The 27,494-nt window shown below is 47.2% G+C and overlaps 1 protein-coding gene across 1 annotated transcript in view; it reads right to left on the reverse strand.

Moving 5' to 3' along the window:
* LOC115076912 (sperm flagellar protein 2-like) overlaps window positions 1–27,494 on the reverse strand; it is a 347,966-nt gene that overhangs the window by 39,610 nt on the left and 280,862 nt on the right. Inside the window, exon 13 of the mRNA XM_029578930.1 lies at window positions 18,711–18,884. Within this exon, the coding sequence (XP_029434790.1) occupies window positions 18,711–18,884 (174 nt within the window). The remainder of the gene's footprint in view (window positions 1–18,710; window positions 18,885–27,494) is intronic.

Below are 27,494 nucleotides of genomic sequence, written 5' to 3' on the forward strand. Positions count from 1 at the left end.
AAGCATTCGAAGAACAACGCCCAGCGGGCCTGTCTGGAATTCAACAATTGGGCCTCCTTCAAGTGCTCAACATTTTTGTGATCCGTAAACATCGTAAATTTATGCTGTGCTCCTTCTAACCAAGGACGCCATTCTTGGAGTGCTAATTTTACTGCTAGGAGTTCATGATCTCCGATCGTATAATTTTGCTCTGCAGGGAAAAACTTGTGCGAATAGAAAGGGCAGGGTACTAGGGTTCAGGACTGCCACTGCCCCAATGGCGAAGGCATCAACTTTGACGACGAAGGGGCGATTAGGATCCGGGTGACGTAGACAAAGTCCAGTGCAGAAGGCCTCATTCAAGGCCTGGAAGGCGGATTAAGCCTTGGGACTCCATTCCTTGTGGTTACTGCCTTTCCAAGTCATGGCAGTGAGTGGAGCAGCTAATTTGGAGTAATTGGCAATGAAGTTCCTATAATAGTTTGTGAATCCAAGGAAACTTTATAGGCGCGGAGACCTACAGGTTGAGGCCAGTCTCGGATTCCTTGGAGCTTTTCAGGGTCCATGGTAAAACCACAATTGGAAATAATATATCCCAGGAACGGAAGACGAGTCTGTTCGAAGATAAGAACATAAGAAATTGCCATGCTGGGTCAGATCAAGGGTCCATCAAGCCCAGCATCCTGTTTCCAACAGAGGCCAAACCAGGCCACAAGAACCTGGCAATTACCCAAACACCAAGAAGATCCCATGTTACTGATGCAATTAATAGCAGTGGCTATTCCCTAAGTAAACTTGATTAATAGCAGTTAATGGACTTCTCCTCCAATTTATCAAAACCTTTTTTGAACCCAGCTACACTAACTGAACTAACCACATCCTCTGGCAACAAATTCCAGAGCTTAATTGTGCATTGAGTGAAAAAGAATTTTCTCCGATTAGTCTTAAATATGCTACTTGCTAACTTCATGGAATGCCCCCTAGTCCTTCTATTATCCGAAAGTGTAAATAACCGATTCACTTTTACCCTTTCTAGACCTCTCATGATTTTAAACACCTCTATCATATCCCCCCTCAGCCGTCTCTTCTCCAAGCTGAACAGTCCTAACCTCTTTAGTCTTTCCTCATAGGGGAGCTGTTCCATCCCCTTTATCATTTTGGTCACCCTTCTCTGTACCTTCTCCATCGCAACTATATCTTTTTTGAGATGTGGCGACCAGAATTGTACACATAATTGGAATCCTGGCTCTCCCGGGAGCTGGGCCTCTCTAAGTCACATGGCCCGCTCCGCGTGGAACATGCTCACAGGCTTGGACCCAAGGGATCACATTCGGGTAAGCCCCGCGTAGTTATTGCAAAGATCTTTAATTTCACTCACAAGACTGAAATACTGCAGGCCTTACGCTCCTGGAAAATGCTGATTTATAATAATAAAAGAATCCTGGTTTTCCAGGATTACTCAGCTGCCCTGGCTGCCCAGCGCCGGGCTCTGGCCCCTTTGTGCACTAAATTGTTTGAGATGGGGATCCGCGCTGTGATGGTGTATCCCGCCAGGGTGCGAGTGCAGGCGCCCGATGGTGTACAATGGTTCTCAGAGGTGGGTGAACTATAGAACTTTCTGAACACTCAGGCAGCCGCAGGTTCGAATGATTCCAGGGGAGCGCACGGCGATGGTTCATAAGCAGGCACCTCTTTCAATCCGTGCCGCAGCTGATTTTAGGCGGATTACAAGTTTTGGAAAGGCTGTTCAAGTCTCCAGAGCTATTGGCTTCCCTTGCACTATCTTTATAGCCTTTCTTTAGTCCCATTGTGAGGGTTATCTAATGGTTTACTGCACCCTTCTTATGGGACCGGAGGAAGGACAGGTGGCCCGACTACCTGCCTCTGCAGTCCACAGAGGGCATTAATATATCCTTTGGCTTCTGTTATCTTTCTCTTTTGTAATGGGTACTTTTTGTGTTTTGCAACTATTGCTAGTGATACAGTATAGATGCAGATTCTTGGAATGTCTAAGTAAGGATGGGGCTGGATTGGGGGAGAGGGGAACTCGTGGGCATGGTGGTGATCTCATACCTTCCTTCAATGTTAATTGTGAGGGAGGGGTGTTGGTTTTATTCAGGGGCAGGAAGGGGGGTGAGGGGGTGGGGGGGGTTTGGGGGGGTTCAATGTTCTCCTTTTGAATGGTAGCATGCCTTTGTTGGTTTTATATTATTGCCTGTGCAGGATCTTATCTCAATGCTGTGGAGAGGTGGGGACTCCGGCTGGGAGGGTCCTTCTCAACTTAAAGCTGCCTTGCCTTGGGTCTTTGTCTGAGTTACAGTTTTGTTTTGTTTTTTGAATGATTAAGCAAGGCACATGCATCTACTCCTGGAATGTTTGTGGTATCCACTCTCCGATAAAGAGAACTAAAATCCTGACTACTTTAAAGCGGAAATCCGCGGACCTAGTATTCCTGCAGGAGACGTACCTTACTGACCCAAAACATAAAAAATTGCGCCAGAGCTGGGTGGGGGAAGTCTATTTTGCCTCCGCCACGTCCAAATCGGCTGGGGTAGCCATTCTGATCCATACAAACCTCCCCCTGTGGGTACAGAAGGAAATCAAGGACCCCCTTGGCCGTTATATAGTTTTAATAGCAGAATTAAACCATATGCCCATGGTCCTCTGCAATCTTTATGCTCCTAATATGTACAATTCCTTTTTTTTCCAGGAGATTTACAATACGCTACGACCTTATGTTTCACACACACTGGTAATGGGAGGAAATTTTAATGCAGTACGGGATCCTTCCTTCCTTAGACAAGTCTCCGGCTACTACTATAGATCGGGGGCATAGCAAAGGCATCGCTCTTTTAGAGAATGCACTCCATCTGGTTGACACGTGGAGGACCTTACACCCCTTAGAAAAAGAGTTTACACACCTATCTAGGGCCTACTCTACCTATTCTAGACTTGACTATCTTTTGGTAAGCGCACATGCCTTTTCAAAAATCACATATACAGGTATTGATGAAATCATAATCTCAGACCATGCACCTGTCTGGATTGACCTATCGGGGCCCACTAATAACCTGTCGCTGCATCCCTGGAGATTTCTATATTTTTTGGCTGATGACCCCCACTTTCAGGATTTCCTCTGCTCTAAGTGGAGAGAATTCACAGACCTGAATTGAGCCCAAGCAGATAATCCAGTGCTGTTTTGGTATTCTGCCAAGGCAGTATTGTAAGGAGACATAATGTCTTACTTAGCCCATCATCGGAAAATGCTGGATAGGAGCTTGTTAGCCTTAGGAGCTCAATTGCAACATGCCAAAAGGGCCCTGATAAAAACCCATACCCGGGATAACCGCGAGTGCTTTCTGTCTATTCAAATGGCACTGAATTCCCTCATTCATCAAAGAACAAAGAAAAGCATTATATATTACCAGTTTAAATTGTTCCAATATGGTAACAAATCAGGGAAGTTACTGGTCATTTTGATTCGAACTGCATGTTGCCCCAGGCACATAGCCGCTTTGAGGACTGTTAGGTCAGGTGGTGAACAATACCCCAGAGATATTAAATAGTTTTCGGGAATATTACTCTAATTTATACACTTCTGAGGGGAGGAATGCAAATTGTTATGCCAAATTTAAATCTCATATCACTTTGCCACACCTTAGTGCAGACCAACGCGCATGGCTGAATGTGCCCTTCACCGCAGAAGAGGTCACAGCAGCTATTAAACAGGAGAAACATCTCAAAGCCCCCGGGCTGGACGGGTTTACTGCAGAATTTTATAACAGCATTGGGGAACCCCTGAGCATGTCATTAGCATCAGCATTTAACACTAATTTCAACAATATTGAACTTGGTGCATATAACGCTTATTCCCAAGCCGGGGAAAGACCTTCTATCCCCCACCTCTTATCATCCTATCTCCCTTCTAAATTTTGACCAAAAATTGCTAGCAAATATATTGGCAGACCGACTGGCTTCATTTTGCCTTCTCTAATTGCCCCAGGGCAAGTTGGCTTTGTCCATAAGCGATACGCGTTAACCAACATCCGTAAGGTGCTCAATGCAATGGCACTATGTGGGAGAGCTGAAGAACCCTACTTAGTGGTCAGCTTCGACGTGGAAAAAGCTTTTGACAGGGTTGAGTGGGAATACCTATTCCACTGCCTGAGAGATATGGGTATAGAGGGGCTGTTCTATGATGCCATACAACTGTTATACAAGCACCCTATGGCAGTTATTGCCGCAAATGGGGCTCGAGTCGAGCCCTTTCCCCATTTACAGAGGAACTAGACAGGGGTGCCCCCTCTCCCCTTTGCTTTTTATTTTAACTCCGGAGCCTCTCCTGCTTTTGATCCAGTCTACTAACTCAATAAGAGGGGTCAAATTTTGCGACACAATTTTCAAATATGCGGCTTTTGCCGACGATATCTTAGTATTCCTGATGGACCCTTAGCGCTCCCTATCACGTTTACTATTAGTTTTTCAGGAGTATGGCGCCTTCTCTGGTCTTCGCTTAAATCAGGATAAATCTGAAGCTTTGGCCTTTCCAGATGCTCTTAAGGAGCGTTGGGGCGATACCTTTCCCTTACACTGGGCAGGAGACTCTATCCACTACCTCAGAGTTCAACTGTCCACAAATTTAACATTTCTCTACGGGCTTAATGTTGCCTCACTTTTACATCTCTCACAAGATAAATTGTGGGCATGGAAAGATTTACCACTATCCCTGGGGGGTCGGGTAAACCTATTCAAGATGGCCCTTTTGTCGAAATGGCTCTATGTGCTCCAAAATTTGCCCCTTAGACTTAAGCCCAAGGACCTTTTAGCCATAAGTAAATCCTTACGTTCCTTTTTGCGGAAAGGTAAAAAGTCACGCATATATCTGAGGTGGTTACAAGAGGGTGGGGGAGGGGAGGCATGGGAGTTCCCAACATTGCTCTTTACAACATAGCCAGCAATCTGCGCCTCTTGCGAGACTGGATCATCGGTAAATCCTTATTTGTCAACCTTGAGGCAGAGAGGGTGTTAGTTTCCCTGTTAGATCTATGTTACGTGCTGCAGGCCCCTACAAAAGAACTTCCCCCATCTTTGCAACATCATATTTTATTAGATCTTATGCAGTGGGCATGGATGCAGCTGACAAAGAAATTGGGCATCCCGAAGCTCTGCTCGTACCTTTTGCCTTTCCTGGATAACTATGAATTTACTCCTGGGTTGCACACTGCAGCCTTCCGCTTATGGGCGGATCAAGGTGTTGCGACCGTCGGTCGCATGCGGCTGCGACCTCTACTGCTTACCTCTTTTGTATCCTCTGCTTCTAGTCTGGGGAAGAAAGCCGTCTCTGCTTCCCTGGCTCAGCTGGTCTAATAAGCAGAAGCTGGGTTGGGAATTAAGCCCAAGGATCTTACATGGTAGTACATAACACTTTCACCAAATGACCATGTTGGTGTGCCTCTCTCCACATTACTTAATGTTGTTTAGAAACAATGGCAGAATTTTAACATGAATGAGGCAGATTTAAAGAGGGTAATTTTGTAACATCATGGCCAACTTTTACAGCAGCTACACACATAAGATATAACTAAATTGCTTACCTTGTAATAGGTGTTATCCCAGGACAGCAGGATGTAGTCCTCACATATGGGTGACATCAGAAATGGAGCCCTATAAGGAAAAACGTCTGTCAAAGTTTCTAGAAACTTTTGACTGGCACAGTGTGCCCACTGAGCATGCTCAGCATGCTATGATATTCTCAGCCACAGGGGTCTCCCTTCAGTCTGTTTTGTAGCAATTAGCGTTAGCCAAAAATAAAATAATAAAACGTATCGGACCCAACTCCGCGGGGTGGTGGGTGGGTTTCGTGTGGACTACATCCTGCTGTCCTGGGATAACACCTATTACAAGGTAAGCAATTTTGCTTTATCCCAGGACAAGCAGGATGCTAGTCCTCACATATGGGTGATTAGCAAGCTACAGGCTGAGTCATCTTTGTATTGGATTGATGTGGCTTTACATATGTCAGCTATTGGCACTGAGCGATAGTGTGCTACTGAAGTTGACATTGCTCTTACTGAGTGAGACTTTACTCACCCCTGGAGAGGAAGGCCTGCTTTTTCATAACAAAATTGTATGCAATCTGCAAGCCAATTAGATAAAGTTTGCTTGCCCACCATTTTTCTGTTTGAATCAAAGGAGACAAAGAGCTGGGTGGATTTTCTATGGGCTGTCGTGTGATCTAAATAGTAAGCGAGCGCACGTTTACAGTCTAAGGTGTGCAACGCTCTCTCCCCTTGATGAGAGTGCGGTTTCGGGAAAGAAAGTAGGCAAGATGATGGATTGATTCAGATGGAATTCCATAACTACCTTAGGAAGAAATTTTGGGTGTGTACGGAGTACCACTTGATCATGCAGAAATTTTGTGTAGGGTGAGTATGTGACAAGTGCTTGCAACTCACTAACCCTTCTTGCAGATGTGATGGCTATTAAGAAAATAGTCTTCCAAGAGAGAAATTTAACATCACAGGAATCCATGGGTTCAAAAGGAGAACGCATGAGGCTTGTTAAAACCACATTAAGGTCCCATTGTGTGACCGATGGTCGATGTGGAGGCTTAAGTTGTATTAAACCTCTCATAAATCTACTAATGAGGGGTTGTACTGATATTGGTGCATCCCCAGCGGTATTGTGATAAGCTGAGATTGCACTTAAATGTACTCTTACAAATGAAGTTTGGAGACCAGAGTCTGAGAGATGCCATAGATAGTCTAATAAAGATGATGTAGTGCAGGAAAAAGGGTCAACACTGTTTTGTGTGCACCACGTGGTAAACCTTTTCCATTTAGCATGATAGTTCTTTCGTGTGGAGGGTTTAAGTGAAGCTACAAGCACTTGAGAGACGTTAGTTGAAAGATGGAGTGGTTGTAAGATTAAGCTTTCAACATCCACGCAGTGAGGGATAGGGATTGAAGGTGGGATGGCACAACCTGCCCTGATCTTGAGTTATGAGAGTGGGTGCTGTGCCCAGGCGAATTGGGTCTCTGATCGAGAGGTCTAGAAGTATGGGAAACCATACTTGTCGAGGCTGATACGGGGCTATGAATATCATGGACCTCTTGTCCTGTTGTAGCTTCACTAGAGTTTTGGTTATTAGCAGTATCGGAGGATACGCATACAGCAGGCCTGAGTTCCAGTGGTGAGCAAAGGCGTCCCTGGGTAAGCGGTTTTTCTGCTTGAACAGGGAGAGTAATTGTCCACTTTGTAATTCAGTTGTGATCAAAGAGGTCTACTGTTGGTTGGCCCCAATGTTGGAAGATCTTGGTTGCCACTTCTGGATCCAGAGACCACTCATGAGGTTGGAATTGACGACTGAGGCGATCCGCCACTACATTGTGAATTCCTGCCAGATAAGTGGCCCGTAAAAGCATTAAGTGTGTTAGGGCCCAGTCCCAAATCTGTGCTGCTTCTTGACAAAGGAGATATGAGCTCGTACCTCCCTGTTTGTTGATGTACCACATGGCTACTGTGTTGTCTGTTTGTATCAGAACAGTCTTGTAGGAAAGGCAGTCCTTGAACGCATGCAGCGCATAACGTATAGCTCGAAGCTCTAGGAAGTTTATCTGCAATGTGGCTTCGAGTTTTGTCCAAGTACCCTGAATCTGCAGATGACCAATGTGTGCTTCCCACCCTAAGGTGGATGCATCTGTAGTTAAGGTCACTTGCGTAATCGGTTGTTGGAAAGGTAGGCCTTTGAGCAAGTTGTTTATGGTTGTCCACCATAGGAGCGAGAATCTTAGTTGCTGAGTGACTTGAATTGGATAAGAAAGCGGTTGGATGGCTTTTATCCATTGTGATTTGAGTTTCCATTGCATGAGTCTCATGGCTAATTTGGCCATAGGAGTGACGTGAACTGTGGAGGCCATGTGACCCAATAGAGTGAGACATTGATGAGCTTTTATTTGTGTGCATGCACGTAGAAAGTCTGCTAACGAGGCTAGTGTCTGTGCACGGTCTTTTGGAAGAAAATCTTTTGCTGTTATGGTGTTTAATTCTGCTCCGATGAATTGTAACAGGTGAGATGGTGTGAAGTGGGATTTCTGGTAGTTGATGAGGAAACCCAAGGAATGGAGTAGAGTTATTGTGAGCTTGAGAGAGTTGAGAGCTCCTTGTCTTGTTTGGTTTCTGATGAGCCAATCGTCCAGGTAAGGAAACACGTGTATGTCCTGCTTGTGTAGATGGGCAACTGCCACTGCTAGACACTTTGTGAACACTCGAGGTGCTGAGGCAAGGCTGAATGGTAGCACCCTGTACTGGAAATGTTGACTTCCTACTAGGAATCATAGATATTTGCGATGAGGAGGGAATATTGGAATGTGAGCGTAAGTATCTTGTAGATCCAGAGAACAGAGCCAATCTCCTTTTTGAAGTAGAGGTAACATGGTGCCCAGAGAAACCATCCTGAATTTTTCTTTTTTCAGAAATTTGTTGAGATTTCTGAGGTCTAGGATGGGACGTAAACCTCCTGTTTTCTTTGGAATGAGGAAATAACGGGATAGAATCCTCTGCCCTGCTGAGGCCGGGAACTAGTTCCACGGCCCTGGCTCTCAGAAGGATGGATAATTTCTGTTTGTAAGAGTGTGGATTGGTTGTTTACTGTCCAAAATGAGGTGGGTGAAGTGTCGTTTGGTACAGTGAGAAAGTCCAAGTGGCACCCCTGAGATGTGATGGAGAGTACCCATTGGTCTGTGGTAATGTGAGACCAATTGTGTTGGAAGAAAGCAATCCGACCTCCTACTGGCAAACTTGGGGATGGATTCGTAGTCATCTGCTGCTTTCTGGTAGTTTCTCAAAACCCCTGATGTTGCTCCTGTTTGAGGAGGAGGTTGAGTCCTAGGTGCTCTTGGTTGACAAGACTGTGTTCTCTGAGTTGGTCTAGATGAGCGTCCTCAGGCAGGAGGTGGATAATAACGCCTTGGCCTATAATATGGACGCTTGGACTCTTTCCTTGGGAGTCTTCTTGATGGTACTTGAGACTCCTGAGTTACCGAAGATAGTTGCTTTAGGGTTTATGAGTGTTCCTTTAGGAGGGAAACCGCTTCCTTTACCTTATCCCCGAAGAGGTTGTCTCCTACACAAGGGAGGTCAGCCAGTTTCTCCTGCACCTCAGGTCGCAGGTCTGAGGCCTTGAGCTAGGCCCATCTTCGTGCACTTATACCTGTAGCTGATAGTCTTGATGCAGTTTCAAAACTATCATATGCTGCACATACCTCGTGTTTGCCTGCTTCCAGACCTTTATGAATTATATCAGAAAAAGACTGCTGAACTTGTTGGGGAAGAGTTTCAGAGAGTTCTTGTATTTGCTTCCATAAGTTGCGCTGGTATTGCATCATACATAATTGGTAGGACGCAATCCTGGACACTAGCATGGATCCCTGAAACATTTTCCTACCTATATTATCTAGAAATCTGTTGTCTCTTCCTGGTGGAGTTGAAGAATGAGTTTTTATCCTTTTTGATTTCTTCTGTGCTGACTCAACTACCACTGATTGGTGAGGTAGTTGAGTCTTCTGGAAGCCTGGGATGTGCTGTACCAGGTATGTCGCATCGGTCCTTTTGTTTACCGAAGGTATGGAGCAGGGATGCTCCCATAATCTATGTAACAATTCCACCAGGACTTCGTGGACTGGGATTCCTAATACCTCCTTAGGTGGGGCCACGAACTGCAACACTTCCAGGGTCTTTTGTCTGGTGTCTTCCTCCGACTGTAATTGAAAAGGAATGGTGTCAGCCAAATCCTTAATGAAGTTGGAGAAGGATAGGTCCTCTGGAGGGGATTTTCTACGTTCCTCTGGAGATGCTTCCGAGAGGACTTCTTCTGAGGAGGTATCTGTGTCAGTATCCTTCCATGTATCCGGTGTCTGTGGCCTAGGCCGCTTTGATATTGATGGTATCGATGATTGTCCCCTGGGTATCGATGGGAACAATGGGGATATGGGTGGGAATGGGCATGGAACCCCCGATGGACCCGGAATAGGATCTAGACTCGGTGATTCTTCAGTAGTATCTGCTGTCCTCGGTGGTGGTATCGGCATTTCCTGGGGTTTCACAGGGATTGCACCGATTAATGTATCTAATTTAGCTAAAATTGGCGCAAGAAAAGATAAATCTGGCATCGGCATCGATGGAATCGATGATGGAGTCAGTAGTGTCATCGGTATTGGCATCGATGGACCTGGTGGCATCGATGAGCCCAGTGCTGGAACCGGTGAAGGCATCGGTACTGGCATAGATGGATCTGGCGATGGAACCGGTAAGGGCCTCGGTACTGGCGTCAATGGACTCGACGATGGAGACAGTACTGACGATGGCTCTAGTCTCGGAGGCTGAATCGGTGCTGGCATCATGTCGAGGAGTGCGCTCCTAACTGCCTGGCGGATATAGCCGTCCAGTTCCGCCCACATAGCTGGTGAGACCAGAGCAGCTATGGGGTAGGCAGTGAAGGCGATTCCGGTACCTCCGCAGAGCCCTGAGGAGGTACGGTTCCTGGCACCGGTATAGGTGGGGATCGCCATGGAGTAGAAGGCCTTGATGAAGCGTCCTCTGTCCGGGTTTTCTTAGACGCTGGTCCAGGATCCTTCGAAGGACCACCGGATATCGGGACAGTCTCGGAATCGTGAGGCCTCCGATGCCGATGCTTCTGTTTTTGGTCGGTACTTCTTTTGATGACCGACGTCAATTTTATGGAAGATGTAGACGGGGTTGGTGACCTTCTATCTTCATCTGGTTTTCTCTTCTTCAAGACAACCTTACGGATCGCTCCAGCCGGAGACAACTGTGTGGACGTCGAAGCTGAGGGCATTAATTGTAAATGGAACAGGTGTTCCATTTTCTCCATCCGGAGTCTCCTGCCATTTGGTGTCATCTCGGCACATTTCGAGCAGGTTAGGACATCGGGTCTCTCACCGAGACAGAGCATACACTCTAAGTGTGGGTCCATGGTGGACATTGTTCTACAACAAATCGGGCATTTTTTAAAACCTGTAGCCATTATGAAGTTGGACGGCCGTCGACGACTTTCGGCTAGAAAACGGTACAGAACCGACGAAAATATGGAAAAAAACTTACTGCGACGGTAAAAAACGGGGGACCCCTGCAGTTTTGAAGTTTTTCGAATTTTTTAAGTATATGGTGAAAATCACCACACAGGACTCCAGTTAACCGCGAGGCTAATGGCTTCGCGGAAAAAAGAAGACTGAAGGGAGATCCCTGTGGCTGAGAATATCATGGCATGCTGAGCATGCTCAGTGGGCACACTGTGCCTGTCAAAAGTTTCTAGAAACTTTGACAGAAGTTTTTCCATATATGGCTCCATTACTGATGTCACCCATATGTGAGGACTAGCATCCTGCTTGTCCTGGGATAAACCAATTTTCAAAGCAAATTTATTTGCATCAGTTTGTTTTCAAAATTATATGAAAGCATGTGCAGAAACTCACATGCACAAAGAATTAATTTTGTTCTTTTCAATGTGGAAATTGTATGTGTGAATTTTCAAAATCAAAAATATGCGTGCAAATCCAAAAACCACCCCAAATCTGCTTAATGAAATGCCTATTTTTTGTGCACAAACAAGTATGTGCAAAATAAGAAAATTATTCCTTACCTGCTAATTTTCGTTCCTGTAGTACCATGGATCAGTCCAGACAGTGGGTTATATCCCCCGACCAGCAGATGGAGTCAGAACAAAGTTTGAGAGTGTCAACATATAGAGTAGTGCACCCTCTGCTGGAGCTCAGTATTACATATAGCAAAGCCCAAAAGCAAAACACAACATTTTGGATCCAGATCCGTCCCCAAAAAGGAACAGAGAAAGATATAAGTAAACAAACGGTCAACGGGACCAACAGTCAACTTGTGAGGAGCTGAGAACAGTAACAATAATCAGAGACAAACAGAATGAAAGTTACCTGGACGAATCCGAGCAGGACCTAATGAAACCCCTAGTGGCGGGCGTCTGGACTGATCCATGGTACTACAGGAACGAAAATTAGCAGGTAAGGAATAATTTTCTTTTCCCTGTACGTACCTGGATCAGTCCAGACAGTGGGATGTACCCAAGCTTCCCTAAACCGGGTGGGGTCCTGAGAGACCTGCTCGGAGAACTTGATCGCCAAAAGAACCCGTGCACTGAGGCGCCAGGTGTAGTCTGTAATGTCTGGAAAAAGTGTGCAACGACTTCCACGTTGCCGCACGGCAGATTTCCTGGGAGGAAACGGAGCGAGATTCTGCCCAGGACGCCGCTTGGGATCACGTGGAATGAGCCGACACGCTGCGAGGCGGCACCCGCCCCGCCGCAATGTAAGCCGATGAGATGGCGTCCTTTATCCAGCGCGCAATAGTCGTCTTGGATGCCCGAGAAACTCTCCTCGGTCCTGACCAGAGGACAAACAAATGATCGGATACCCGGAAGTCAGTGGTAACCTCCAGGTAACGGAGCAGCACACGCTTGACGTCCAGGAGCCGGAGAGACCGGGGTTCCTCTGAAGCGAACGCTGGAAGCTCCACCGTTTGATTGACGTGGAAGGCCGAGACCACCTTTGGTAGGAAGGATGGCACCGTACGAAGGGAAACCCCGGAGTCGGAGAAACGCAGATAAGGGTCCCGGCAGGACAAGGCTTGGAGGTCTGAGATCCGGCGAGCAGAAGAGATGGCTACCAGGAAAACCGTCTTGAGGGTCAGGTCCTTGAGGGAGGACCCCCTCAGGGGTTCAAAAGGAGGGCCCGACAGCGTTCGCAGCACCAAGTTGAGGCTCCAAGAAGGGAAAGGATCCCTGACCGGTGGCCGTAGGTGTTTGGCACCCTTCAGAAACAGTGCGATATCCGGCTGAAGGGGTAGAGAGCAGTCCTTCTGTACCAAGACATTCAAGGCCACCACCTGAACCCGGAGCGAATTATAGGCAAGACCCTTATCCAGACCATCCTGTAGGAAATGAAGGATCAGCGGGACAGTCGCCTCCATGGTTTGGACCCCGCGGTCGGACCACCAGGCTTTGAAGACCTTCCAAACTCGAACGTAAGCGACGGAGGTCGAAGGCTTGCGGGAACGAAGCATTGTTGAGATCACTGTCTCCGGGTAGCCTCTGTGGCGGAGATGGCGCCGTTCAAAAGCCAGGCCGCAAGACAGAAGAGTTCTGCCTGCTCGAAAAATAACGGCCCCCGACGCAGAAGATGAGGAAGATGGGACAGGCGAAGTGGGCCGTCCACCGTCATCTGAAGTAGATCTGCGAACCATGGCCGACGGGGCCATTCCGGGGCGACGAGAATTACAGTCCCTCGATGATGTTCCAACCTGCGGAGAACCTTGCCGACCAGAGGCCAAGGAGGAAACACATAGAGCAGTTGATCCGATGGCCACGGAAGGGCGAGGGCATCCACCCCCTCCGCGCCGTGCTCTCTTCTGCGGCTGAAGAAGCGTGGAGCCTTGGCATTGAGAAAGGTCGCCATTAGATCGAGGCATGGAGTCCCCCAACGAAGGACGATGAGATGCATTGCCTCGTCGGAGAGAGCCCACTCGCCGGGGTCTAGCTGTTGACAACTCAGGAAGTCCGCCTGAACGTTGTCCACCCCGGCGATGTGGGAGGCTGCTATCCGGGCGAGATTGCTCTCCGCCCACTCCATCAGGGGAGTTGACTCGAGGGGGACATGCTTGCTTCTTGTCCCCCCTTGACGATTGATGTAGGCCACCGTGGTGGCGTTGTCCGAGAGGATCCTCACCTCTCTGTGTCGCACCAGGGGAAGAAAACGCTGGAGAGCGAAACGCACGGCTCTTGTTTCCAGGCGATTGATCGGCCACTTTGTCTCCTCTGGCGTCCAAGTCCCCTGCGTGGCGCTTCTTTTGCAGATGGCGCCCCATCCCGCGAGGCTGGCATCGGTGGTCACCACCACCCAATTGGGAACCTCGAGCGAGACTCCCCGAGCCAGATGCGAGGGGACAAGCCACCAATCCAGGCTTTTCCTGGCTAATGGTGGAAGCGGCAGGATCACCTGATACTCCTGGGAGACTGGTTTCCAACGGGATAGCAGGGACGCCTGCAATAGACGCAGGTGTGCAAACGCCCAGGGTACCATGTCGATAGTGGAGGCCATTACTCCCAGGAGCTGCAGATAATTCCAGGCAGTTGGTTCTTCCAAAGCCGAAAACCGAGACACGTGCTCCCTCAGGGCTTGCGCCTTGTCCTGGCGCAGGAACACCATACCCCGCCGGGTATCGAAGCTCGCTCCTAAGAAATCCAGGTGTTGCGAGGGCACAAGGGAACTCTTTGGAAGGTTCACCACCCAGCCCAGAGAGCGTAGGAATTGTACTACTCTGGCCACTGAGGTCTGACCATGTGAGAAGGACTTTGCTCGAATCAGCCAGTCGTCTAGGTACGGATGTACTAGGATACCCTCCTTGCGGAGGGCCGCCGCCACCACTACCATGATCTTTGTGAAGGTCCGAGGTGCGGTCGCCAAACCGAAGGGAAGCGCCTTGAACTGAAAGTGTTGACCGAGAATCTTGAAGCGAAGATACCGCCGGTGAGCCGGCAGGATGGGAATGTGCAAGTATGCTTCCGAGAGATCCAGTGAAGCGAGGAATTCTCCCTTGTGCACTGCGGCAATCACTGATCGAAGAGTCTCCATGCGGAACCGGCTGACCCTGAGGGCCTTGTTTACCTCCTTCAAGTCCAGGATGGGCCAAAAGGAACCGTCCTTTTTGGGAACGATGAAGTAAATGGAATAGTGGCCCAAGCCCACCTCGTCGAAGGGGACGGGAACGATGGCCCCTATTTCCTGCCGTCGGTCTAGTGTTTGTTGAACCGCTATCCTCTTGAGATCCGAACCGCAGGGGGAGAAGATGAACCGGTCCCTCGGGGGGCGGACAAACTCCAAGGCATAACCGTCTCTTATGGAGTCCAGCAACCACTGGTCCATGGAGATAACTGCCCACTCCTCGTAGAAGTCCATGAGGTGGCCTCCGATCCGGGGAGGTGAGAAGTGGGCTCCTTTGGCATCATTGGGAGGACTTTGTGGGCGGATTTCCCTGCCCTGGACCCTCTCTCGTGGGCCTCCACCCACGAAAGGAATGAGACCAAGGCTGGGATCTTGTCGGCTGTGTCCGGGAACCGGACTGCCGGTAAGACCTATAACGTCGCTGTGCCCTGGCCCTGGTGCTACCGGAAGAAAATGATCTGAAGGAACGCTGTCTATCCTCCGGCAGCCGATGCACTGAATTTTACCCCAGTGACTTGATGATCTGATCCAGGTCCTCTCCAAATAAAAACTTCCCCCGAAAGGGGAGGGAGCCAAGGCTCGACTTGGAGGAAGCATCCACCGCCCAGTTGCGAAGCCACAAGAGCCGTCGGGCTGCTACAACCGAAACCATGGACCGCGCCATTACGCGAAAGAGATCATACAAGGCGTCCGCCCCGTATGCTATGGCAGATTCCAGACGGTCCGCCTGGGCGGCCTCTTCGGGGGGCAACTCCTGAGAGGTGATAAGCTGCTGTACCCAGAGTAAGCTGGCCCTTTGCGCGACCTTACCCTTTGCACGGCCCGCATACCTAGGGCGGAGACTTCGAAGACCCTCTTGAGGAAGGTTTCTAGTTTACGGTCCTGCGTATCCCGCAGGGCCGTTCCACCCGTGACCGGGATGGTCATCCTCTTGGTCACTGCCGACACCGCTGAATCCACCTTGGGCACCTTGATAAGATCCAAAAAATCCTCAGGGAGCGGGTATAGCTTTTCCATGGCGCGTGTGACCTTCAAGGACGCCTCGGGAGTGTCCCACTCCCTGGTGAGAAGCTGTAGGAAGGACTCATGGATAGGGAAAGCCCTTGCCCTAGGACGGAGGGCGGCAAGACCTGGATCCCCTTTGCGAGAAGAGGTGGCGACGGCAGGAGCCACAGGGATCGGCGGATCTGGAGGTGGGTCGAGGTCCAGCTCCTGAATAATATGGTGGATGAGTTCATCCAGCTCTTCTTTTTGAAAAATCCGTAGGGCTCGAGGGTCGTCCCCCTCCGTATGTCCATCCGGATGCGCCTCCGGGGGTTCCGGGGAGTCGTCTCTCACCTGCGAAGCCGCCCCCGTGGTACGCCGGGGTGGCACGGGAGAGGGACCCAGCAGGGATCCAGGCGTAACGGGCGAGGCGGTGAGACCAACAGCAAGTTTAGGAACCTTGAGGGGAGGGGCCCCCAGGGGATTCGGCGCCTGCGCTCCCATACCCTGCAAATAAGCCATGTGCATTGCCAGAATAAAATCAGGTGAGAAAAACGGGGAGCTGATTGGAATCCCTGGGGGGGGGGACCGTCCTGGGAGCCCCGGTCGGGCAAACCCCCCGCCGGGGGCAAAGCCTGTTGAGAGCCAGTGCAACCAATCCTGTCTGCATCTGGGAGCGAGTCCGTCTCACGCTGTCCCCCTAAAATGGCCGCCGTTCCCGCCAAAGGCGGCGTCGTGGCTGGCCCGCGCCGCCCGGGCTGAGGAGGAGGCAGGTCCGAAATCGCACCGGAGGACTGCAGGGTGCCTTCCCCGTCGGGGAAGCACCGCTCACAAAGCCCCTCCCTCAGAAATTGATTCCCCGGTTCGCCGCAGGCCTCACACCTCGAGGACCGCGGCATGTCAGCACCGAGAAAAAAAGCCTCGGGGGGGGGGGGGGGGGGCCAAAAACGAGCTAGTGTCGCGGGGGGGCCTGAAATGGCCCTAACAACCCGCCGAAGGGGTCCAGGAACTGCGGGGGAAAACCCCCGTTTCAGTTGAGCACACACCCGCGGGCGGAGCTTGCGAATCGCGGGACCCACAAACGACGCGTGGAGCGGCCGGAACCACCGGCATCCACGGGGCACCACCAAAAAGAAGCAAACCTGTGGAGAAAGAAACTCAAAAAAACTTCCACTTACCCCAACGGAAGAGGAAAGGAGTACAGAATAGAGAAGGCCGAGCCACAGACACACGCCTCCTCAAAAATTGAAAAGTCTTTTTTTTTTTTTTTTTTTTTTAAATTTTAAGGATCCAAAATGAAGAGAAACATAAGACAGGGAAATACTGTGGAGAAAAAGAAAGAAATAACCAAAAATGAAGAAACCCTGTCAATCTGGGGGAGCTAGTGGATCCCCCTGCTCACATCTGCTGGAGTCAGAAGAATACTGAGCTCCAGCAGAGGGTGCACTACTCTATATGCTGACACTCTCAAACTCTGTTCTGACTCCATCTGCTGGTCGGGGGATATAACCCACTGTCTGGACTGATCCAGGTACGTACAGGGAACAGGTTTTGTAAACACTTTTACATGTACAAACCTTTGGTAATTTTATATCAAATACATGTTTTATATGTGGAAATGCCTTTGAAAACTCACCCCAAAGGGATCATAGTGCAGGGGGAGGGAGGAGATCCAATAAGATCTTTGGCAGATACATGAGGTGACTTGGGGCCTCATTTTCCAATATCGCAGTGGTATCGGGGCGTACCTTATGCTAATAAGCATGTGTATCACAAATTGCTATGCTACATTGCCAGTAGCTATTGCAGTTCACGATGGAGAGAGAGAGAGACAGAACAGTGGTCTCTTGTGAAGATTTGCTGGCCTTCGGAGTGAGGAAACTCACTCCAAGATGAGATTTGGGCAATGTTCTCTCCACTTAGCTTGATCAAGCTAAGTGGAGAGAACATTGCCCAAATCTCATCTTGATCAAGCTAAGTGGAGAGAACATTGCCCAAATCTCAGCTTGATCAAGCTAAGTGGAGAGAACATTGCCCAAATCTCATCTTGGAGTGAGTTTCCTCACTCCGAAGGCCAGCAAATCTTCACAAGAGACCACTGTTCTGTTCGTACGTCTCATGTTGAATGTCAAAGTGGCCCCCAACCCCCTACACTCATACCTAATCCCCACCTCGAGTTACTAGGTGGGCCTCCCATAGGGATACAAATGCCTGTCTAGGGAGGAGGCACTATAGCAAGGCTCTCGCTCTCTCTCTCTCTCATATACTGAAACAGGCTGTCCGGAAACATCATGAACCGCGATAAACCTTTACCGGCCTCTAGCGCACAACATAACGCAAATGAAAGAGGTGTAGTTATTGGCCGTGTTAGGAGCCGCGCTAACACTGCGGCTGTTTCGTGGCACACGATAAATCCTCCCTACTTTACATTTGCTCCGCCCCAACTCCGCCCCCTGAATACAAAATTAAAAATTTGCAAATTGCGTTAACGGCTGTTAGTGCGATTTGCGGAATTATCACCTGCGGTAAATCCTTGGAAAATGACCCCCTTGGTGGGAAATGTAGTCTTTATTTGTTGATACCTTTGATGTTTCTATGAGCTCTATTCTAGAACTGGAATATGTATGCAACAATCTCTGGCTAATCAGATGTCATTTACATTGCTTTACATTGCTTTATAACATCAGAAGTCCCTCTGGCAATTGTACTGAATTCAAAATGGCATACAACAGCTACATTAAGACGAAAATTAACATTTGTTAGAAAATGTCATTCATATACGGCATAAGTAGAACAAATAAATGCAGCCTATTAGATCTAGTATTAATGCCAATTTTGTACTCATGAAGGGTGAAGTACAGCACTACCATTTATGAGTTATAGAACCCCCTCTAAATATCCATGATCAGTGAGAATAAACCTTTCATCTAATGGGCAAGAACTATGTACTTTCTACATATACTTTACTGCATCCTCATATACCTTATTCAGATAAGAATCTCCTTCTATTCTACGGATTTCGATTTCAGCAAGAATACCAAGTGCACGGTAGAATCCTCTCTTAGGATCTGGGTGAGATGCAAAGCAAAGTAGCATATCCATGTAGTTAAGCTGAGGTGGAAAAGTATTTTGATCAGCAAACAAAGTGAAGAAAAACTGCAAATGAAAAAAAGTTCTGTTAATCCCTACATAAAGATGTTAAGCATTCTTAATGAGCTAGTCTCTTATTGTCCAGTACCTTTTAAACAACTCCTTTAATAATGAGTCATTTTTATCTGTAAATGCCTGGAGACTTGAGATATGCATTTCTAAGTGAGTTTTAGGATGGTACACGAAGCATTTTATGGAATTCTTTGATATTTGCACAACTGTGTCATCACTATCAGTCACAGGAAATAGCTCCTGTCTTAAATCAGTATATGGTAGATAATATTCATGGGTAAATCTGAATTGCTGCTCAATGTTTTCTTAAAATATTTTAGTGTTAGGACAAAATTAACTACTACTTATCAATGTTCTTAACACATAACATGTATGCATTATTGTGCCTATTCAAATTTATCAGTTTTTAAGGTTTTTGTAATTAAACAATTTTCCCTATTGAATTTTAAGGAATGAAGCAGCTGTTAAACACAGATCTACTTTAACCCAAATGTTCAGAACACCTGAAATAACACAACTTTATTAATGAATGCCCATTATCATTGTCCTTGAGATCTACCTCATGAGATGAGGATCTATAATTCTTCATACTGTATGATTGCTGGTTCGCAAAATGTTTCACAAATTACTTTCAGACAATGTACCAATCACAGTCAAGTTCCATTGGGCTATAACAGAATATGCCTTGGAGCTTGACAACTAAAGCAGAAGTTGAAAACCTATTTGCATTTTTAGGCATGCTTCAAAATGTGTATATTTTTTGGAGGTTTGTCTATCTGTTAGGAACAGACCCCTGGATTTATCATTCCGCTATTAATATAGCAGAAGGATGAGCCTCGAGGAAGAGTGGGGGGGCAATAGTGAGCAGGTGGTATGTTTTCGCCCGCCGTGGTTGCGGCTGCGCTGCACACTATCGACCCTGCAGCGCCAATGAAATAGCTGTAGCTATTTCCATTGCTACTGCGGGCGATAATGTGCGCTATAGGCCCCTAATTTTCCTGAACCTCACCTAAACCCTGCCCAAACTCCTCCCCTTTCCCTAATTAACAGTTTTGAATTGTGATGGTGTAGTTATCACGTGCAATAGGGCGTTATCACGTGCGATAACACCCTAATGCATGTGATAATGGCCCATCGCAATTTGAGTAATTGGATAATTGCCAGGTTCTTGTGGCCTGGTTTGGCCTCTGTTGGAAACAGGATGCTGGGCTTGATGGACCCTTGGTCTGACCCAGCATGGCAATTTCTTATGTTCTTATGTTCTTATGAAAAATGACCCTCTATGTTTGTGTTGCTTTCTGCTTTCTTTTACATATTTTTATATAAAAAGTCAAACAACTAAATCCAATATGTACAATAGAAGAAGTCCAAAGACAGTAACATTTCAGTCTTAACAATAACAAAACACCACTGATTAGACCCTGGAAACAGATCAATAGAAGAAATCAATATTTGAGGGGAAGTTAGTATTTACCAGCCTAGGAATCAAACTTAAAAACTGGTCCAACTTTGTTTATCTCATTCATATATTATTAGTTCCACAGTCTTTCAGAAAGAGAAATAATTCTGCTTACCCATTCATCTTTCCCCATATTGTTTTATAATTATCTGTTTCAAATTTGTGTTATGATGCAAGAATTCATTTCTTCAACTTGTTTTAAAAGAGAAGTGTTGTTAATTCACATTGCAATCACTTGGGTTGTGAAAGGCAATATGAATATAATATACAATTAAATAAAATCAAATTGAGAATCTTGGAAACTAAGAAAGAAAAAAAATGTCCAATTACATTGGGGATTTCACCAATTTTCCATGATTTCAAGCATTTTTATTATCATGATCTGATAACTCCTATCCAGGAGAAAGTCCTTAGATTATGAGTAGAGTGAATGCTTATAATAGCGGGTTCATGATTTATAGGCATTTTTAACTTCGGAATAAACTCATCAAAATATCAGATTTACTTGATGGGATAATTTTGTAAAAGCTTGCCTACATTTGAAAACAAATATGTGCGTAGGTTTCACCAATTTTCATACTGAATTTATGTGTGTAACCCAGCTTTGAAAATTATCCAACAAAACTACTTGTACACAGTTGCACTTACTAACTTGTGCTTAGATATTGTCCAGAAAAAGTACCTGCATATTTTTTAAAATGTAAAGGTATGTGCATAAATATAAAAACCCCTCCAAAGCCGCACCCCCATCCTCGGGAATGCCTTCATTCAATCCAGGTAAATTTATATGTATGCATGACATATGCACGTAAGTTTATATGCTTATCAGGTAGGAAAGGCCATTTCTGCAGGGAAAGCACTGTTTTTCCTATGGATATGCCTTTGAAAATTACCCTCCTGATTCTTACTCATGTTGCATCATTTGTTCATGTTTCCACTGTATCAGGAGAGTTACTAAACATCAGCAGATTAATGCTCCATTGGTTCTTGTGCCATTGATTGCATGCTCCCTGGATGAGGAGGGGGGATTTGCTACTCAATTACTTTACTCAGAGCAATGATTGATTAATTGGTTGCAGACTGTAGATTCATTGGGATTAAACATTTACATGGATCTTTCTATATTTTTACAGCAGATGAAATCATATACATAGCTGTATTTTTTTTCACATTAACTCTTTGTTTTAGAAGTATAGAGTAGGTTAAATGTATTTGGACTTTGATGATATAGCAGTTGACCACCAACATTTTACTGGTTTCTCTGAAGGTTGCAGGGTTTGATACCAGCTGGTGTTGAAATTCCTATTTGGGGGCTCTTAATTTTTGATATACACCTTTATTTTTTAATGCACATTTCAATGTGTTTTTGCTTAAACCTATGAGAGAGAGAGAGAGAGAGAGAGAGAGAGAGAGAGAGAGAGAGAGAGAGAGAGAGAGAGAGAGAGAGAGAGAGAGAGAGAGAGAGAGAGAGAGAGAGAGAGAGAGAGAGAGAGACTACCTACAACACACTTCTAGTAGTTAGCTATTTATATCTCTGTAGGAGGCCCACCTAGTAAATCGAGGTGAGGTTTAGGTAGTAGTGTAAGGGTTAGGGGCGACTTTACAATCAGAGTGAGACGTACGAACAGAACAGCATACTCTTGTGAAGATTGATGTCCTTTGGAATGAGGAAACTCACACAAAAATGAGATTTGTACAATGTTTTCTCACCCTAGCTTGATAGACTCTCTACCTGGGTAACATCAAGCTAGGTTGAGAGAACATTGTACAAAACTCATCTTTGTGTGAGTTTCCTCTCTCCGAAGGTCATCAAATCTTCACAAGAGTGTACTGTTCTGTTTGTACATCTCACTCTGCATGCGAAAGTAGCCCCTAACCCCTACCCTACTACCTAAACCTCACCTCGAGTTACTAGGTGGGCCTCCTATAGAAGTATAAATAGCTGCTTACTATGATGCCACCCCAGACATGCTCTCTCTCTCTTTCTCTCTCTCTGCCTCCTCTTTTAAAAATTTGCATCGCCGCATGCGTTAACACGTTTTTTGCATGCGAAAACACAATAACACGATTTGATAAATGACCATGTAAGTTAGATGAGATATTCAGCAGCACGATTCTCCCCGTATAGATTGTAACTTAGATGGATAAGTGTAACTTAGGCCTAAATTCATAAAAATGCTATAAATATAGCAGAAATAGCGCCTGCAATAAAAAAATGGGCATGGTTAGGCTAATTTCCTATTTTCACATTGTGTAGGCAATTACCATTAAGCTTGCTGCGTTGTTGCGTCTCGCAATGCGTCAGTATGTTGTGCATCATTTTATTTATTTATTTATTTATTTAATTTAGCATTTTTTATATACCAAGGTATAGCATAGTTGCTAACCGCAACAAATACATACGCCAAACCGGAGGAGGAGCCCCTTGTCCAACAGTGCAGACCCCATGGAGGATTGCCTCGTGCAACAACTGGGACCAGATGTGTTTGAGGGCATGGCTAAGCTGCTGGACACCACACGAGCTGCAGCCAGTAAGTTCACCTCGATTGTAAATGGCAAGGCTGCTACAGTTGTTCACATCATTTGGCATAAGATGCTCACATACAATGAGATGCAAAGTGTGCCTCTAATGTCAAATGGTAAATGGCTACTTCTTGCCATTGACACTTATTCCGTATTCTTTGTTTCCACAGCTCTCTCCCATGAAGCTGCTGTCCCAGCCATCAAGCCCCAGGGACCAGCAGTCAAGCCCCAGGGACCAGCAGAGCACCAGCACTTTTCTGGGGCCCCTTGCTGATGGATATCCAGACACAGGAGGAGCAGCAGCAACATCCCCAGCAGCCCATGCCAATGCTGGAAGCTCTAGATTCAGCCAGCCCTCTCAGTTACCCTAAATATCTCTGGCCTACTGGAGGAAACAAGCCTGCAGTGGGAGCTAGTTGAGGCAGCGCAACCTTAGGAAAGCCATGATGGTGCCAACATGAGGCAACAGGCACTCAGCAGGAGCAGGCCATCAGCCCCTCCTCATGCCACTACTAGAGGCCCAAAATTCTGCTCATGCCATGACCAGGCAGCCCTGGCACCAGCACCAGTCCCAGCACCAACATAGGCGTCAATGCATGAGCAGCTGCGCCAGCTTGAAAGGATGCATGGGGAATACCCCCACCAGATACGAGGCAAGCTAATGCGACTCAGGAAGGCTGTGAACAGTCACACCCAGGCCCTGCAGGATCAGACTGCAGCATACATGCAGGCTCTAACTATGGTGGTAGCATCATTTAATAATATGACCAGTGGCCTCACTCGAGTTCTGCAAAGGATGCTCAAGCCTCCACCCATGTCTTCCCCTGCATCTCAGGACTCCACACTCCACAGCAGTCCACAGCTCGAGAGACACCCCAGTGATAGGCTTCCCAAAGACATGCCCTTCTCAAGTGGCAGGACATGCCGTGGCAAAGGGCCATGATGCAGCCGAAGTGGGGGCATAGAAAGCCAACTAAGGCGACTTGTCCAAACAAGCCTGGCTGGGCCTCTCTACCGAGTTTCTGTGCCGGATAGATGGAAGAAGCCTGCTGGGCCCATCCTGACTATAGAGTTCCTGTGCCAGCTTGCTGATGGGGATGGTCTACTGTCTGCCAGCGTTGTCCTGCTGCCTACTTTTAATTCGCTTCTTGATGCTTGGTGCGTACTCCAGCCTCCTTGATGCGACCTCCAGCCATGGTCCTGCTGCTGTCTCTTCTCATCATGACTCATCTCATCTCCTCTCATCCTGCTGCTGCCTCCAAGTTGCTGTGTCTTCTCCTGGGGTTCCTGCCTCCATGCTGCTGCTGTGTCTTCCCCTGGCAAGTCTGCCTCTATGCTTCTGTGTCTTCTCCTGGGACTCCTGCCTCCATGCTGCTGTCTTTTCTCCTGGGGCTCCGGCCTCCATGCTGCATTCTCCAGTCCGGGTCCTCATAAGAATATAAGAACATAAGATACACCATACTCAGTCAGACCAAGGGTCCATCAAGCCCAGTATCCTGTTCAAGTCCTTTCATGATTTTATAGACCTCTACCATATCGGCCCTCAGCCGTCTATTCTCCAAGCTGAACAGCACTAACCTCTTTAGTCTTTTCTCATAGGGCAGAAGTCCCATCACCTTTATCATTTTGGTTGCTCTTCTCTGTACCTTCTCCAGTGCAACTATATCTGGAGGTTCTTAAGAAGCTTAAGAATCAGGCTAGTCATGGAATCTGCTGGCCAATGAAGAAACTAGACACTGATGGATAGTGTCTATGCCAATTTATCCAAGAACTTGGAGTAGCAGAGATCCTATGGAGCTGCATCAAGTCTGGAAGTGGAACTGAAGGAATTCCTGTAGAATCTTCCTCCTGTACTGACCACAGGGGAACATTAAGCCAGGACCCAGAACAGGATAAGGTTGACTGAGGCAGAGACTTCCAGTGTTCTAACAGGGAAAAGTCCAGTAGGAACTCAGAATGATCCCTGTCTGAATAGTGAAAAGACTCCCTTGGATGAGGAGAATTGATTACCTTGTGGTGAGGACTTACTCCCAACACCAGAAACTCTTGAGAATAGAAATATACCAACATAGAGCTTTGAGCCATTCCACTATGTGGAAAAATGATATCCATCTTGTACATAAGAGATGCCAACTTTTCTCTCTGGCTTTCATGGTTCAAAGTGGCAATGAAATTATTCACTATCTCCAATAGCTGGACCCCCAAGTGCTGGGGGACCCTCTGGACTAGAGTAGGAAGAAAGACATTCTCTTCAGAAATTGATATTGGTTCATCATCACTAAGGGCTGTATGTATGGCCATAGAAGTGTAGGGTACCTTTGTTTTTCTCCCAAAAGGAATGTATTCAATTGCTGGGGAGGTCCAATGCAGATTTAGTAAATAGAGGTTTGGATGTTACTCCGGTGAAAGCTGCATATGGTGTGTTCTAGCTGTTTATCATCTTCAAGCATAATCAATCCTTGTAGATTTTGAGTTAGCCTTTCAAGAGGACAGGAGCTTGTTTGGCCCACAGGTACCAGGAAATAAAGGCCCAATTGAAGACAAAGGTCGCTAACCGCAACAAATACATACGCCAAACCGGAGGAGGAGTCCCTTGTCCAATAATGCTCACCCCCATGGAGGATTGCCTCATGAGAAAGGTACTTGAGAGAAGAATGCCCATTAGGTACTAAATAAGAGAGCTAAAATATAACTGAAGACTTTGGGAAAAGTTATGAGAACAGGGATTTAGTTCTAATAATAATATTGGGACTTTATCTAACCATCTAGTGGGAAGAAGCTGGGATAAATTTGAGAGTATAAAGGAGGATTGAACTATCTTGAATCTGAGTAATTTGAGCTATTTGGAGTAAATGGGGAAAAGAAGGATTTCATGTGTTATGAAGAAATTAAGAGACTTTGCTAAAGAACTAAAGTCACAAGTTTTCTACTGTCCTATTATTGTTATGCTCAGGCTTGTGAACCCTTGGGCTGATGGGAGGATGGTATACCTCAGGAGGTGGATCCTTAGGTTCTTTCGTCGGGTGGTGAGGCGGAACAGAGGATATGACCGGTTGACCCTTGGCACTGGAGACTGAGGTGACCGTGGAGGCAGAGGAAGAGTCGTGACATCGAAGAAGCCAACTGCGTCTTCGCCACTGGAAGCCCGTGGTCCCCCTGGGAGGAGCCTGTAGGGACCCAGGCCGCTGGGACTTAGGTGGGCCCTTGGATAAGATTGTCCAGAAGAAGTCCAAGGTCAAGTGCCAGAGGGTCGTCGCTTACCAGTCCGAGGACACGCACCAAGGGATCGCCGCTTGCCAGTCCGAAGTCATACACCAAGAATCACCGCTTGCCAATCCAAAGTCAGGAACCAAGGTATCAAGGATCCGAAGCACAAGAAGACTCACCGAAGCAAGCAGACCTGACCAACTACGGAAGTTGCCAAGTCAAGGAATGAGCAGAGGAAGTCTCCTTTTATACTTCCCCTGGTCCGGTGCATTGGAAACAGCTGTAAGCAATTAAAGGGACGAGGTCCCTTTAAATCTAGTAAGGATGCACGGCCATCTTGGATTTCAGACTGCGGAGGAAAGCTGCCCGATGCCACAAGGGAGGAGCAGGGACGGCTCCCAACCCGGCGGCCAACCTGGAGACCCGCGCTGTCAAGGGAAACGACGAGCACCAGAACTAGCAGCTTCCCCCGACGCTGCTGCGGTGGCCCGCCATTGGGGTTCAGGTAGGGGACCGTGGCCGTTCGCAGCCGCGGAACACAACAATTATTTATTGACTTTATGTGAACAAGAAGCTGTAAATATTCTTCAGGGATCTAATCAATGAAGCCCCTTTCCAGAATCTCTTTGATGTACTGAGTCATGGATTGCGTCTCTGCAGGTGAAAGGGCATAGGTGTGCCCCCGAGGAGGCTCAGTGCCAGGGAGGAGGTTGATGGCACAGTCGAATGGCTGGTGAGGCGGAAAAATCTCAGCCTTTTGCTTGGAGAAGACATCTGCGGAACACAACAATTATTTATTGACTTTATGTGAACAAAAAAATTATTTATTGACTTTATGTTCACTTCCGGCCTACCTGAGTCAGCCCTGAGCCTCCTGCTTCCGCGCCCGCATTCGCCGCCACCGCAACGAGGCCTCCTCCACCACCTACGCCTCTCCTACACACTGCTGCGACAGCCTCAGCCGGCCCTAGGCCTTATCCAAGGACCAGACCTGACCCGGAACCTGACCCGACCCGGAACCCGACCCGGAACCAGACCCAACCCAGAACCAGACCCGACCCGGAGCTGACCTGACCCAGAGCCGACCCGACCCGGACACGACCTGACCTTCTGAAAAGAAAAAAGAGACCCTCCAAACAAAAAAAGAAAAGAAGGAACACCACCGTGAGACATCACCAATTTAAAAAGAACCAACACCAAGAAACCTGATAAAAAAGAAAAAGGAACTTCCACTGTAAAAAAGTCATGGCTCGTGTTGGTTGTCCCTGAATCCAAATTTCTCTTTCCTTCCTCCCCCTACCCCCATCCTTTGAAGCAGAGAGCGATGTTGCAGTTGCATCAAAAGCATCAGTGCTTATCTGTTAAAAGTAGTAATCCATGTCTTCTGATAAGGGTTGTAACTGCTGCTCTGTTCA

Source organism: Rhinatrema bivittatum, chromosome 1 (assembly GCF_901001135.1).
Source record: "Rhinatrema bivittatum chromosome 1, aRhiBiv1.1, whole genome shotgun sequence".
In the NCBI taxonomy this organism is placed as follows: Eukaryota; Metazoa; Chordata; class Amphibia; order Gymnophiona; family Rhinatrematidae; genus Rhinatrema; species Rhinatrema bivittatum.